The 15,292-nt window shown below is 36.9% G+C and overlaps 1 protein-coding gene across 12 annotated transcripts in view; it reads left to right on the top strand.

Moving 5' to 3' along the window:
• Window positions 1-15,292, top strand: part of ARHGAP15 (Rho GTPase activating protein 15) — a 710,746-nt gene that overhangs the window by 448,710 nt on the left and 246,744 nt on the right. For all 12 annotated transcript variants that reach the window (XR_010322327.1, XR_010322332.1, XR_010322330.1 and 9 more), the window contains one exon: window positions 3,173-3,271. Coding sequence is in view for 6 of the 12 variants with exons in the window: in XM_023542980.2 (XP_023398748.1) it covers window positions 3,173-3,271 (99 nt within the window). In the remaining 6 variants the exon portion in view is untranslated. The remainder of the gene's footprint in view (window positions 1-3,172; window positions 3,272-15,292) is intronic.

Raw genomic sequence — 15,292 nt, 5'->3', positions numbered from 1 at the left:
CTTTGGACCCAGGGTCACTGAGCTGACTATCTCCTCAATTCAGTGGAAGATTGATTCCAAGACACTTGTAGATCTCCAAGGGACATTGGGTCCACAGACATTGAAAGGAGACAAAGGCCTTTCCCTAGAGCTGACAGAGAAAGCCTTCCCCCTGAGCTGGCACCCTGAATTTGAACTTCTAGCCTCCTAAACTGTGAGAGAATAAATTTGTGATTGTTGAAGCCATCCACTTGTGGTATTTCTGTTATAGAGCACTACATAACTAACACAGAAATTTGGTACCATGAGTGGGATGCTGCTCTAACAGATACCTAAAATGTGGAAGTGCCTTCCATGGACACTCAGGGATATTATAATGCCTCACCATGTGCTCCCATTGCATCTGTATTTCCCCCAGTTATAGTGTTTTTCATGATGAAATGTTCTTACCTGTTTACATATACGCTGCTTCCACTAGGCAAAAAACTCAGAGCATAGGTAATGACTCTTGATTACCACATTAACAATGCTGTTTTTCATTTCTGCCATGGAGTAGGCACTCAAAATTTTCTTCTGCGAATAACTGAGTAAGTGAAAGAATGGATATCCTATAATGCCCTTTCCTCTATTTTCATCTGTCAAAAGAAGTTCTCTCCAATCTTCAATATCCACTTCATTCATTCATTCACTTATTTTTCTTGAATGACCTTCATCTCATCTTTTTTCTGAAACTCCCTTTATACCTTTTATAGCAGTCATTGCATTTTGTGTGCTTGTTATTTGAATACTTCTAATAGAGTCTTCAAGATTATAAATTTCTTTTTATCTCATTTATCCCCTAATATTCCTACCTCAGTGCTGCAAAGATACTCAATGCATATTTGTGAAATTTATTTGAATTATGATTTCCATTAAGGGGCTTTGTACTTGGTAGCAATTCTTCATGACTATAATCTCTAGTCAGTTTAAATCATTCAATTCAAACTTCTGAGTTATTTTTTCTTAAAAAATATTTTATGTCACTCTTTTCTTATAGTGGTTAGTCACTGTGTTTTTGAACAAATTTTTGTTACTCTAGCAAGTATTCAAAGCAAATACCCATGACTATTTCTCACTTCTCTACACTATGTCTGGGTGGTTTCAGTTCAGCTTATCTTCTTTCTGTTTCTTGCATAAAAATGCACATTTCCATGTTGCAGTGTATCTATAAGTGCTTCATCTTCCTGTTGGGTTGTCATGAATTCAAACTATTACCTTTTCCCAAGAAATGGATGAAAATCATGACTTCCTTGAAGTCTCATTGCACTCCATTTTGATAACCCCTTTGTAATAATTGGCAGTTCAAATCCACCAGGCTTTCCTTAGATACCTATGGGGCAGTTCTACTGTATCCTATAAGGTCACTATGAGTTAGAATAAACTCAACGGCAATGGGTTTGGTTTTTTATAATAGTGTATCATTTAGTACTCTGTTATACTGGATTATGTATTTTTCTCTCCAATTCTATTAGTTTGAAATTTAAGTGGCACCACCGATGGTGAAGACAATATCTTGCAAATCAATCATTCAACAAATATTTATTGAACATGTAGTGTGTGCTAAGCATGTTGAGGTACTGAGGATCCAGTAATTAAAAAAAAAAAAAAAAAGGCATAGCCCTTACTCTTCTAGGGTTTGCATTCTAAGCAAGGGAAACAACTAACCAGCAAGCACAACAGTCTAATGTGTGAGGTGGAAATAAGTACTATAAAAAAAGAAAAGCAAGGGGAGTGGAATGGAGAATGCCTCTTGGCAGTGTTGCCATTTTTCAAAAGACGGGTAGTAAAGACTACAATAAGAAGGCAACATTTGATCAGAGATCTACAGTAATAGAGTTCTACACAGAAGAAACAATAGGTGCAAAGTCCCTGAGGCAGGACTGTGTTTGGCATGAATGAGAAATGGCAAAGTAAGTGGACAGTGAGGCTGCCATCGAGATAGTGAGGGGGACAGAGGAAGGAAATAAAATGCATTAACTGGTGGATCATGGACTGCCTGGTAAGTCATAATAGGGACTTTGATTTCATTCTGAGCAAGATGGGAAGACTGTGGATCCACTAAATATTTGTTTCTTGGTCAGTAACAAATATTTATGGGTAAATAATACAGGCTAGAGTCTGAGCTAAGGATTGGAGACTATAAGGAAATATAGATGATTCAGGACCTCAGAATCTGCTTTGAAAGAATATATTTCATGTATTATAAATGTAAATATGCAATGCAAGGTAGCATAAATCAAGTTCTAAATGAGAGGGCTAGGCTAGGATTTCAAAGAATGTGTTCTGGGAAGCATTAGCCTAGAGAGATGTTCTTTGAAATAAAAGGATCTTGCTCAAATAAGTTTAAGACATAGAGCATCGTCCATCCCCTCACAGAGATTCACAATACTTATTGGCATATTATAGACTCTAAAAATAAATACACATAAAAAAAACCTGTTTAACTTGGTTTAGCCTAGTGTTACCAAATCTTTTTGATCGCAGGATCCTTTTCCCTGCATCGTCTATTAACATCCTGAGGAACTGGGATTCCAAAGAACCTCTGTTACAAGAGACACAAAGCTGAGAGAGGAAGGAAAGATTTTTTGTGGAGAAAAGGTGATCTGAACTGAGCCTTAAAAGAAAGATGATACTTACATTAGTGAAGATGAAGGGCATTCAAGGCAGGAGAAATGTTAAGTAACTGACTTCAAAATAAGTCTCTTGGAACTTGCCTCTTCAGATAACACTGAGCCTAGAATGAATGTGCCAAATATCCTGATAAAACTATAATTTTGATGAGCATTGGTAGACTTCTTCTGAAACCCCCAAGGTACCAGACATGAAGACGAATTATTTTGTGGGAATTTTCTCAATTCCTTGGCATTATTATCTAGATACCTAAGTAAAGGCCCAGAGAGACTATAACTTACTCAGTCATCCCCACCTAATCGATGGCAGAGTGTTCGTTTTCCTGCTCTGGGGCCAGGGTCCTGTTCCATAAAGGATGGAGTTATGGTCTTTGTATGTCTGCAATAGACACTTTGGAATTAAAGCAAAAAATCAATTCCTATGCAAGATGAAGATTTCAGCATGCAGTGGACACAGAAACAATCACGTTAAAGAACAGCGCAGGCTTAGATTTTAATGAAGCTCATCCTTGTTTCTTTTGCAGATCAGATTTTTGGCTCCCATCTGCACACAGTGTGTGAACGTGAAAATTCCACAGTCCCGTGGTTTGTAAAGCAATGCATTGAAGCTGTAGAAAAAAGAGGTGAGTAGCTGAATGTGTAGCAGTTTCCTCCATTACTGCACTCTCCCAACAACCAGTGCGCAAGGTAACAGTGCCACTTGATTTGTCTGGGAAGCCGTGCAATTAAAACTTGACTTTTGTTAATCGGTTAAGAGGATCAAGTTTCGTATTAACTTCAGTTTTGTTTTTACAATAGGGACATTAAAAATTCTCACTAGTGTTCTTTTTTTTTTTTTTTAATCGTTTGTCTCTTTGACACGCTGTTGATTCTGTTGCAAACTTCTTGTTTTCAAGCCAGTGATAAAACATTCATAAAATATCAGCACTCATCCTATTAGAATCCTCTGAACATTCATGCTGGTAGATGTGCCAGAACATTTTTTGGTAAGCCCCCAACATTACCCACGTGAAGCAAATAGTGTTCCTATGTGCAAACAGTGATATTCCATCTTACACATGTTTGTGTTCAGGACAGAGCACAGCTAACTGGTTTTCCTGGAAAAATTAACACGCACACCTCCAGTGTTAAGATGACCTTTGATCCCTCTGTTTCAACATTCTGTTTTTCATCTGAAATCATTTCAGCTTACTGAAGAGAACAAAACAAAACCCAATTGACTCATCATTTCTACACCAGTCTATCTGTGGGGCGTTTTTCCTTCAAACTATGACTTCATTCATTCAAGGTCATTTTCTCTAGAAGATACATACACTAGATGCAGAATCTTAAAAAATATATATAAAAATGTGAAGCTTCATCACCATCTGTTACAACTTTACAACATATTCCCAGGATCTAGGGGGATATATATCATGTAAAAGATAGAGGTATTTTCAGAAAAAGAATTGGTGAGCTGATTCCTATTTCCAACCCCCAGTCTCTTAAAACAATAGAACTAAGGGGAAAAAAAAAAATCTTTACCAAGTTATCTGCTGGGAAAAAGCCATTTTAATTCTCAGAGTGTTACCTGGCTTTATTTATAGAAGCATAATAAAAATGGTCTGCAATTTCCAACTCCTGGAAATTCATACTTTAATTATACTGTAAGGACAGCCTTGGGATCCTATTATTCCCCTATCAGTAGCGAATGAGAGAATAACAAGAAGAGGAAGAGTGGGTAGGGCAAGTGGATAAAGAGAGTGGCTTTGGGAGAAAGAGTATCAACACATCAGAAACAGTAAATGCAGAATGAACACGAGGAGAAGTGTCTGTGAGGAAGGAAGTCAGTTGGAGTTTAGAGAAAAATGTGTTTTTATTGCATGTTGCAATCTCACTTAATTTTATAAGTACATATTTTAGGAATAAATATTATTTAATAAGCACTTTAAGCCAAAATGGATCACTGAGAATGTTATAATGTTACTATTGCTGATAGCTAAATTATCCTCATTCCCAGGAAATCTCCCTTCACTCATAAATACCCAGGACTGATGGTGGGAAAACACTTATATTAGACCGAAAATCCAGATAGGACTTTTGGGGACGCTGTACTTAATAAGATGTGTGCATGTATGAAGAAGTGCTCTATACCTCTATATTATGGTACACACTCTAGGCAAACTGGAAAACTCTGCTAGACACAGCAATGCGGTGTGCAGATACTATAATATCATAGAATAGAAATTGTCTATAAATAGCAACTGTATCTTTTGTTCATGGCACTTGGCTTGTAAGTTTTAATAAAATACGACAATGTTTTTGCTGACAGGCGCAATCATATCTGGCATTATATTTCATTGTCCCAGTGTTTACTCTTAAAATGAATGTGTAGATCCAGCACTAAACAGGCACTATGCACACATATGTTTATTAAAATAATTCCTAAGCATTTAATGAAAATGGAAGACTTTACAATTCTACTAAGGGACTGATAATTCAAAAGCACTTCGGCAATGTCAGCTTAAAGGAGCTCTATGGAAATTTTCAATAAAAACTCAGAGGTGCAAGATAAACCTCGCACATCATTGCAAGATTTACAAGTGTATACTTCTGATTCTATTTTTCTATGATCATTTTCTTAGATTAATATTCTTACATTTATATGCCAATTCTGTTTACTCAAAGTGTTGTTTTTACTAAATTCTGGTATAAAGCACCTCAGGACAGAAATAATTTATGTGAGTCTAAGTCCAATGTTTATGCAGGCTTCCGATGACATTTTATGCTGGGGTTGGTATTAGGAAGTAGCGTATAAAGGTGCCAAGTCTCTCAGCACAGCTAGGACTCAGCATATCTGAAGCCCTCCTTCTAATGGCCAGATCCTCTTCCAGCCAAGACACTCAACTACAGAGTCACGGGAAATACTTTATGGACCTGTTTTGGGAAAAGCACATTTAATGAAAACTGTGTGTTTATTCCTACCATCTTAGGGAGATGGACTCAGTACTTAACTACAGTGGCACATTATTACCAAAAAGATTGTTTCTTTGACATTATTTTTCTCCACCTTAAAAAACAATCATCTGCACACTATAGCTATATATTTTTTTAAATGTTTCTTACATTCTTGATTTAAAATATAATATTATTAGGAAGCAGATCGCACCATTTAGTTAGTGAATTGGTTGGTTAGTTAATTGGTTGATTGGTTGGTTGGTGGGTTAGTTAATCTTACCTGCTTGCCCTTGACACAACAAATTGGTCTTGCTTCTGTAGTGTCCCCAGGGAAATCCTACCCAGTACATGGTACAAGATAAACTGTCTTTATTCATCCCTGGTGAGATGGTATTAGTTACATTTTAAATTTTGCATCCTCTGGACATGGCTAGAAGAAAATCTATCGGTGAGCCGAATGTAAACCAATTTAGCAAATAACTTGTTTAATATGTTTCCTTATCTGATTTGGTTCCTTTTATTCTCTTCCTCACGAACTATTATAACTAGATTAAAGTCTTTTCCGTGGTTTCTAACATTGTCTGCTTAGCCTAGAAAATAAGTGGAAAACTTGGAAGGTAAACTATAACGGAGCATGTTATTCTTCAGAGCTCTTCCAAGTGGTTCATTCTCTGTTGCCTTGCCTTTACAGTTGCAGACCAGGCATTTGAAACGTTTTAATTGGGAATTTAAAAATTGAATTTATGTTTCTTCTCCAAAGTGATTTCTGCAAAAATATTGAGTCATTTTTCAGCTAATGCTCAATACATATCTTTGGTAGTGGTTGTTGTTAGGTGCCACTCAGTTGACGCCAACTCATGGCAACATTATGTATAACAGAATGAAACACTGCTCAGTCCTATACCATCTTCATGATCACTGGCATATTTGAGTGCGTTTTTGTGGCTATTGGTCAGTCCGTCTCATTGAGGGCTTCTCTTGTTTTCTTTGACCCTCTGCTTAAGCAAACTTGATATCCTTTTTTAGTGTTGGCCTTTCCTGATGACATGTCCAAAGTAAGTAAGCCAAAGTCTTGCCATCCTAGCTTCTAAGGAGCATTCTGGTTGTATTTCTTCTAAGACTGATTTGTTTGTTCTTCTGGGTGTCCCTACAGTATATCCAATATTCTTTGCCAGAAGCCACAATTTGAACGCATCAATTCCTCTGTATTCTTTTTTTTTTTTTTTAAGTAAGATGAGCAAAAACATGAGATCATATGACCTTTTATTTTGAGGATGGGGAATGACTATGCAAACCAAGGCATGGTGACATGCTAGTGGATATAGATAAAAGCAGTGAGAAGCCAATTTTTCACTGCTTTATAGAAAACCTTGTGTAGTTCATGATGATCTAAAGTGCATATAGTAATTGCTTACTTACTTCTGGGGTCTTAAAAGCCTGTGAGCAGCCATCTAGGATATTCCACTGGTCTCACCCCTTTGGGACCAAGGAAGAATGAAGAAAACTAAAGATACAAGGCAAAGATTAGTCCAAAGGACTAATAGACCATCTACCACAGCCTTCATCAGACTGAGTCTAGTACAACTAGATGGTGCCCAGCTACCACCACTGACTACTCTGACAGGGATCACAACAGAGAGCCCTGGACAGAACTGGAGAACAATGTAGAACAAAATTCTAACTCAAAAAGAAAGACCAGATTTGCTGGCCTGATAGAGACTGGGGAAACCCTGAGAGTATGGCCCCTGGACACCCCTTCAGCTCAGTACTGAAGTCACTCCTGAGGTTCACCCTTCAGCCAAAGACTGGACAGGCCCATAAAATAAAATGAAGCTAAAGGGGTATACCAGCCCAGGGGCAAGGACTAGAAGGCAGGCGGGAACAGGAAAGCTGGTAATAGGAAAGCTAAGGTTGAGAAGGGAGAGTGTTGACATGTCATGGAGTTGTTAACCTATGTCATAAAGTGACATGTGTACTAACTGTTCAACGAGGAACTAGTTTGTTCTGTAACCTTCAACCAAAGTACAATGAAAAAAAAAGAAATTGCCTACTTAAAAATAGGACCACTTGTACCTCTTAGAGACAAGGGACTAGGAGAAGTGAACTAAACAAAATATATTGTCTAAACTGACACAATAATTATTAGGACTTCCTTCCGTAGTTCTTTTTATGCAAAGCATGTAACTGACTGACTACCATGTGTGAAGGTCCATCCTTTGGAAAGAAGCCTTTCACAGTGTGACACAGGGTAAGCGCTCAATAAATATTTGTTGAATGAAGGGACAGAGCCTGAGTGTCTGTTGGATTCAAGCAACAAGTAGTTATCAAGTATCTACTATGTGCCAATCACTATGCTACCAACTGAGAACATAGAGGAGATTTACATTAAACAAACAGACACACACATGAGCATGTTAGTGCAAACTCTGATAAGCACGATGAAGGGAAAGAACAGACACTATGAGAGAGAATAACTGCTACAAAAATAAAAATGTACGGGGAAGTTTGCTACCTAAAAATAGCATAAATAAACCCTGAATAATAGCACGTACTTGTCTGGTTTTAGCCCCTTGATAAGACCAGGAAAAGCTTAATTCTGCCTTATGTCCCAGGTTATTTTCTTCACATATCGTGCCAGTGAAGCATAAGAAGTTTTGTGTGAGATACCCAAAAAGACATACTTTAAATCATAAACCAGTCCTTTTTTCTATCCAACAATACCAAACATGCATTGCTGGAGATGTCCTTTATGTAATAATGAAGTAAACTAAATGGCTGAGCATATTTTCATCCTAAACGTATTTTTATGCGTTCAGTATATTTTTGTTTATAAGAAAATAGAACTGGTTTTCAAAAAAAACCATTTAACTTTGTCTGGATTGGCATTCACCCTTTGGAATATGGTTTGACAACTCATTCTTCCTTCGTGATTCCCAGATCTGGTTAATAGGCCCCAAAACTATTTAGCAACATTAAAATGATACCACGTCTTCCCAGTTTGATGATTCCAGGTGTAAGCTACTTTGCAGAATGGTTCAGCAGATGCTAATCAACAAGAAGTTTGTTCTCTCTCTTTTCTTTTTTTTTTCTTCTGGAATGCAAAATTCTGTGACAAGAGTGATACACAAAGTTACATATTTGACTTAGTGCCTAAAAGCTACCCTGGGGTCTATAACCTTGCTTAAAGATTTAAGAAAGACCTTTAGTCTGCTTCTGAGAAGGTCCTTAGCCTTGAAAACTTTATCTCTCAACTTGACTTCTTAGCAGCTGTTATATTTTTTTTGCTGTCGTTTGTTTGACAGGATCCAGTTATAGGTTCCGATGTCTGTTTAAAGAAACAAGGAGGCTGTTGGCTTTAAAATTCCCTCACTGCTTGTGTGATCAGCATTTTCCCAGGCTTTTCTACATAGTTTGCCAAGCAAAGGGACTGACCTTTTGTAGCAAACACTTTTTCATTTCAAAATGCTCACTTTGATTTTTGTCCCATTTTATGCTCATTCCAAACTGTTTACAACCCACTAAAAATGACTGTGAATTATATGTTTGTGTAATAGATTCCTTTTGTGGTCTAAGTGGAATGTTTACTTTGAACAATTAGTTATCTTTGGGTAGATTATAGCAACTTGGGAAAAGAGGGGCTAAAATTATTATTATACCTTAACCGTTTCTTTTTTGGTAATTCCTCTGCTGTTTGATGGGGTTTGAGAGAATGTCACATTAACAAGCCGCTGATATTGTAAACAATCTATCTAATTGTGTGAAATTTCTTTGGGTATATTTGTTAAGTTGTTAATATCGCAAGGTGATATGATTAGACAGCTCCTCAGGAATGTACTTATCTAACTCATAAGACCTCAGAACGTGTAATATACCTAAATGTATGTGTGTTTACCATATGCATGTTTCATTTGCGTATTAGATAAGCTCTGTGTTTATTATATAAATAACAGGCATGATTCTATTGCGGCCGTTATGCTCAGACATACCAAGCATTAAACTTGTTAATATAATTGTTCTAATACTGGATCCAATGTACCAGTCCTTTTCTTCCTATCCTACCAGGTGCTCCTTTACAATAATAAAACTTTACATAGTCATTTCCCACTGCCTCAGAGTCCAGGCCCCTAAAGTACAGATCATGTTGCCTCCAGTAGACAAGCTCTGCTCCCAGTTCTGCTAATTTTGTACTGTTCATTCTTTCCCACTTTGGGGTAATCTATTGTAGCTGGATCCAGGCACGCACTAAAGTCTGATACTTCCATGAAGAATGTGCAATTTGTACTGTTTAGCTTGTGACGAGATTCTTGAAAACTTTTACGATTCTATCTTGTTCCAGAGAGACTTCTGCTTGCTAGTTTTATAAGCAGTGAGTGAAAAAAAAAAAAAAAATTAACAAAAACAAAACAAGCTGATAAAAATTACATGCTCAAAAAAATCAAGAGTTCAAGATAAGCACTTTTTCTTTTCCCCAGAGAATATTTGTGAACTGAACAAAAATGTTTCTGAGGGTATTGACCTATGCGGGTTTTTTTTTTTTTTAAGGGCTTGCTTTTCAAGCCTAAAATTAGGCACCCCCCCTCCCCCGCAACCCCGTGCATTTACAACGGAGATGCTTCTCCTCAAAGAAGCTCCATGAAAGTTTGCAGCGAATAGTCCTTCGTTTTTATTTCTGAGTTTAAATCAGAACTGGTTCAGTGTTTTGATGTTTTGTGTTTTGTTTCATTTTGTTTTGTTTTAATGCCACTCCAACGACAGCCACCTTCCTGACAGCAGTCGTGTTGTACAAGTTCCAAACTGGAATTGGCTCTTTGGGGTATTCATGCTGGGGCCTCTGTGTCTGCGAGAAAGCCACATTCAGAGCTAGAGGGAAAGACAAAATCAAAAAAGAGTAAACAGGAAATAGCCAGCAAGAGTATAAAAGAGAAACTGGGAAAAGACAAGTCAAAGAAATCAGAGATGACAAGGTGGAGAGAGGGGAGAAAAAAAAGCTGCGTTTTGCAGTTACGAAAACAAAATGTGGCTAAAAGGGCACGCTTGTGAGGTCTGTAATGAAGAGAAGACAGACTATTGCACCAGTTGCCATCTCTGCTGTAGTTACCTGATAACCTGCTTCCCTGCTTCAGAGAATTACTCTTGCCCTCGAAATGTTTGTAATTTAAATTGTGCCATGAACAGCATACATACATTGAATGTTCGCAAATTATGCGTATGGACCTGGTTATTAATCCATTCACTGTACTTATTAGTGAGATTTAATGGTGTTTATCTACATCTAGCAAGGCACTACAGTCTTATTATCAAAAAGATAGCTTTAACATAACAGCAGTGAATTTGGGAATGTATAGTTCAATAACCAGAAAGGCTATCTAACAAATACAGCAATGTGGCTCCGTTCAAATCAGTCAGAGGATATTCCCACACTTTGGAGTCCAGAATGCCTAAGAATAAATAATGTCTCTTCCCAGATAAAGCCTGAGTGTAATTTCCAACCTCCACCCCCACCCCAGCTCTGAAGTTTAGGTTCTTAACATACTTTTCCCTTGGAGTCAGTTGGAAGGAAACAGAGCCAAAATGAATACCCTAGGAAATTAGCTTCTTTTTGTGGACGGAGGATTAAACAGTACAACACCTCAACGTATCAAGATGCAAGACTTCAAAATATCCTATAGTGATGTCATTTATATGATGAGAGTTTGGCATCTGGGAGTTTTTCCATTATAAATCCCTATATTCAGAACTTAATGGTTCAACCATAAAAATAATCTTGGCTGAAAGTTGGCAGGATGTTTTAGGCTGGAAGCAAATGTTTACAAAATTTGAAAAAAAAAAAAAAGAAAATCACATGCATTTGGAAAGCTTTCAGATTTAAAAAAACAAGGGCAAACGAAAAAAGGCAATCAGTGGTTTTCGTATTTTTTTTTTTTTTTGCATTAGGATTCAAAATGGATTTGTCATTTTTAAATAGAAGTTACTCGATTCTTGTTGCATAATACGAACCAATCAATTAAATAAAAGCCATCAGGACTTTCATAACAGTGTCACTCTGTTGTGTGAAATAATCCACTGTTTATTGGTGGAACAAAATCTATACATTATATTTGTATAGGTATTTCCTTAGAGTTTAAACATTTATGATAACTCAGAAGTCTTAAATTAATTCAAGAAATTATAAACGAGACCAAAATATGGGTTTCCTGATGAATAATGTTCCTTTTTAAAATGTCTAGAGAAAAATGCCTCTTCCAAGGAATTTTCACACTTTCAAGTAAAGTGTGTCCAACTTCAACAATAATCATTAATAAACATATATGTAGTAGAAGAGATATTCAGATTCCAGGGAAACAGTTACATTGTTTTATATAACTGAACACGACGTATTTTCCTAAATAGGATATTTTGGAGTAACTTACCCATCTCCTTGAAAGATTCGTATCTTGGAGCTTCCACTAAATTCTTTGGAAGGTTATCTTATAGTCTAACGCACTGTGGAGTTAGAAATGTTTTCCTTGGGTTCAAAATAATCTTTTCCTTGCTAGTTTTATCCCATTTTGCTTAATTTTGTACTTTTCAAGTCATTTCTATGTTCAGTCCAGGAAAAAAAAAAAAAGAAAAACCAAGGGCAGGACACTTTGAGAAGAAAAATTAAACGAGCAGAACCAAAATAGCTCTGAAATGATATTGCTGAGAGTTGTTGAGGTTAAAGTGAACCATAGACCCAATATGTAACAACATGTTCTTTTTAAGGAAATAAGAATGCCCTAAGATTTAGGATGAAAGCACAGCTTATGGAAGAAAAATATTGAAAACATTACCTTCAATACATTGTGTGCTTCTTCATGTAGAGACCATGGACTGATTTAGCTCCTCACACAGTGCCTGGAACATAATGAATTCTCAATAAACGATGGATAACGAATAAGTTATGTTCGACATTGCTTAAATCTTTATCGAATGCAGCAAACTACAGCTGCACCTCCATATGGGTGAAACTGAAAAGATCAGTGACCACCAGTTGGTTGAAGACATGACGTGTAGAGAGTAACGTAGTCTGAAAATCTGCTTTTTTTATATACGTAGGGGATGAATCCAGCTCCATTTCTGATGGTAATATATTAGTCTATAAGGTACCATTCTTCTTCTGTCAGTACTCAGCTATGCTAAATAATTGAAATTATGTTTTCTTAAAGATTTTAATCTCATCAATATTTGGATACTCCATTTAAGTTCACCATCCAGAAGCTACTAAAATATCCATTCTGTACTCATTTTCATCATAGAAACTCATATCCCATTAGGCATCGTTTCAACACCAGTAGCCTGCTGTTTTTAATCAAGTAATTGAATGGTAACTATGACTTATAAGTGACGTGCCTGAGAATGGTCAGGCATAGGCTCAGTTCCCATAACCACACAGAAAGTTGAGCATCCCATCTTTTCCTTTAATTCAGAGTTGGAAAACTATGCTGGTGCTGTTCTGTTAGCCTGCTTCCCCGCAAACATCTCACCTCCTTGATTCAGTGTTCATTTTCCATGAAAATCTCAGGAAATTTCTATTTTGAGGGTAGTTTTTTTTTTTTTTTTTTTTTTTAGTTGAAAGGGTCTGTCAAAGTATTTGAAAAAAGAAAAAAATATGACCAATTACACAGACCTATCAAGTTGAAGCTAATGAAGACAGGATACCAATACCCTAAATTCTGACATGATTTTGCTATTGGATATTGATTTCATTTTCTCCAAATTTACTTCCTAGTGGAAAAAATTCAAACTCTGCTGATGCTATCAAAAGCTCTGTAACAACTCTGAATATATCAGTGTCATTAAAATAGGACTATTATCATTCTTGTTTAAAAACGATGCTCTTCTTGTTATGATTTGTATTTTTGGCTAACTTAACTCTTTAGTCTCCATGCAGAGCAGTGGAATACCTAACAGATGGTATTGTAATCACTGCAGGAAGCTTTCTTTCCCTTTTGTCTTGAAGGTAGATATTTTGGCCATGTATTTGAAATTGCACAATACTGTGTTAGAGTAAATGTGTTTGATATAAGAAACATGCATTTCCTCTGGATTTAATTATTGACTCTAACATTTCATGTTACTTATTCTCCGAGTGTGATCTCAATTACACCTAAAGTTTTAATGATTTCTTCAATGACTTCAAAGCTCCCATACGCCAAAGACTCCTTATACTGTTTCTTCTGCTCAGACCTGTGGTCTAGGAACAACCCTTCCTGAAGTTCATTCTAGGATCTCAAACTTAACATTTTCATACTGAACTTGTCACCTTACCCAATAAAACCTGCTCCTCCTCATTTATTCCTTAACTCAGTCAATAGCATTGCAAACTATTTTCCCCAGTGTCCTAAAAAGGAAAATCACTGGACATCTTAAGGTTCTTCTCTCTCGTTATACACAACCTCCTTCACCAAGTCTCATGATCTCTGCTTTCTTAATATCACTTTAATTTGGTCCTTCCTTTTAATCTCATATGGCCTTGATTGGAAATCCTGGTGGCATAGTGGTTAAGAGCTACAGCTGCTAACCAAAAGGTCGGCAGTTGGAATCCCCCAGGCACTCCTTGGAAACCATATGGGGCAGTTCTGCGCTGTCCTATAGGGTCGCTATGAGTCAGAATAGACTCGACAGCAGCGGGTTTGGTTTTTTTTGGGGGGGGGTATGGCATTGATTGGATCCAATAATTTCTTTTGAAATAAACTCCCTAATTGATATTCCTGCCTTTGTTCTCCTTTCTGCCCAGTCAATCCTCCTCAATCCTGTAAATTATACCTCTTATACATACATAGAATCGTCCCCTTCCCCTCTTAGAACCCTCCAATGATTCCTCTTTGCCACCAAAAGAAAATAAAACTAATGCTAATTACCCCTGTAAAAAGGTAATTAAATATATGACCCCTGTCTATTGTCCAGCTTCATCTCCTCATAAATACTTCCTATGTTCCAGGAATACCAACTACATGAAGTTTTACAAAGACCAATATTCCTTCAGTATGCTGTTTCCTCACCCTAGAAGATCCTCTCTCCACTCATCCACCTGCGAAAATCACGCTTACCCTTTTGTGCATAGCACAAGAGCCACTTTCTCCAAGAAATCTTTGACTCATATCCACAATCACACCTTATCGTTTTCTTGAAAACTATCACACCCTCTTTCTACATTCTTCCAATGGCAGCTTTTCCTAATACAACCCTTGTTGCATGATATTATAATTGTTGGTTTCTTTATCTGTTTCTCCAGGTAGAATGTGTGGTCCTGGGGCCTAGAGACTGTGTCTGGTTCATCACTATCTTCTCAGTGCTTAGTACACCAGACCTGGCATATACTAAGAGCTTAATTCATGATGGATGACTAATGGATAAATATGAAATTATCCAATATTTCTGTTCATCTATTCATCCATGGATCCCTCTTTAGAGAATCAAATTCTGTACACTGAAGATGCATTGGTCTGCTGCACAGAGAGTGCTTAAATGTCTCTTTAGACATAATATGAAGTCATATTATACAGAAGGTGGGGAATCGACCTTAAAAGGGAAAGTAAAATATTTTGAAGTGTGTGGCATGATATCTATCTATAGTTTACATATTCTAATAGTCTCTAGTAGGATAGGACATAATTATAGCAATGACTCTTATATTCAATACAGGTTTAAGGCAAAATCCATGTCCTTATCCTTAACAGGGAGAA

Source organism: Loxodonta africana, chromosome 6 (genome assembly GCF_030014295.1).
Source record: "Loxodonta africana isolate mLoxAfr1 chromosome 6, mLoxAfr1.hap2, whole genome shotgun sequence".
NCBI classification, from domain to species: domain Eukaryota; kingdom Metazoa; phylum Chordata; class Mammalia; order Proboscidea; family Elephantidae; genus Loxodonta; species Loxodonta africana.
Note: the sequence above shows the minus strand (reverse complement) of the source record. Positions and strands in the feature narration are given on the sequence as shown.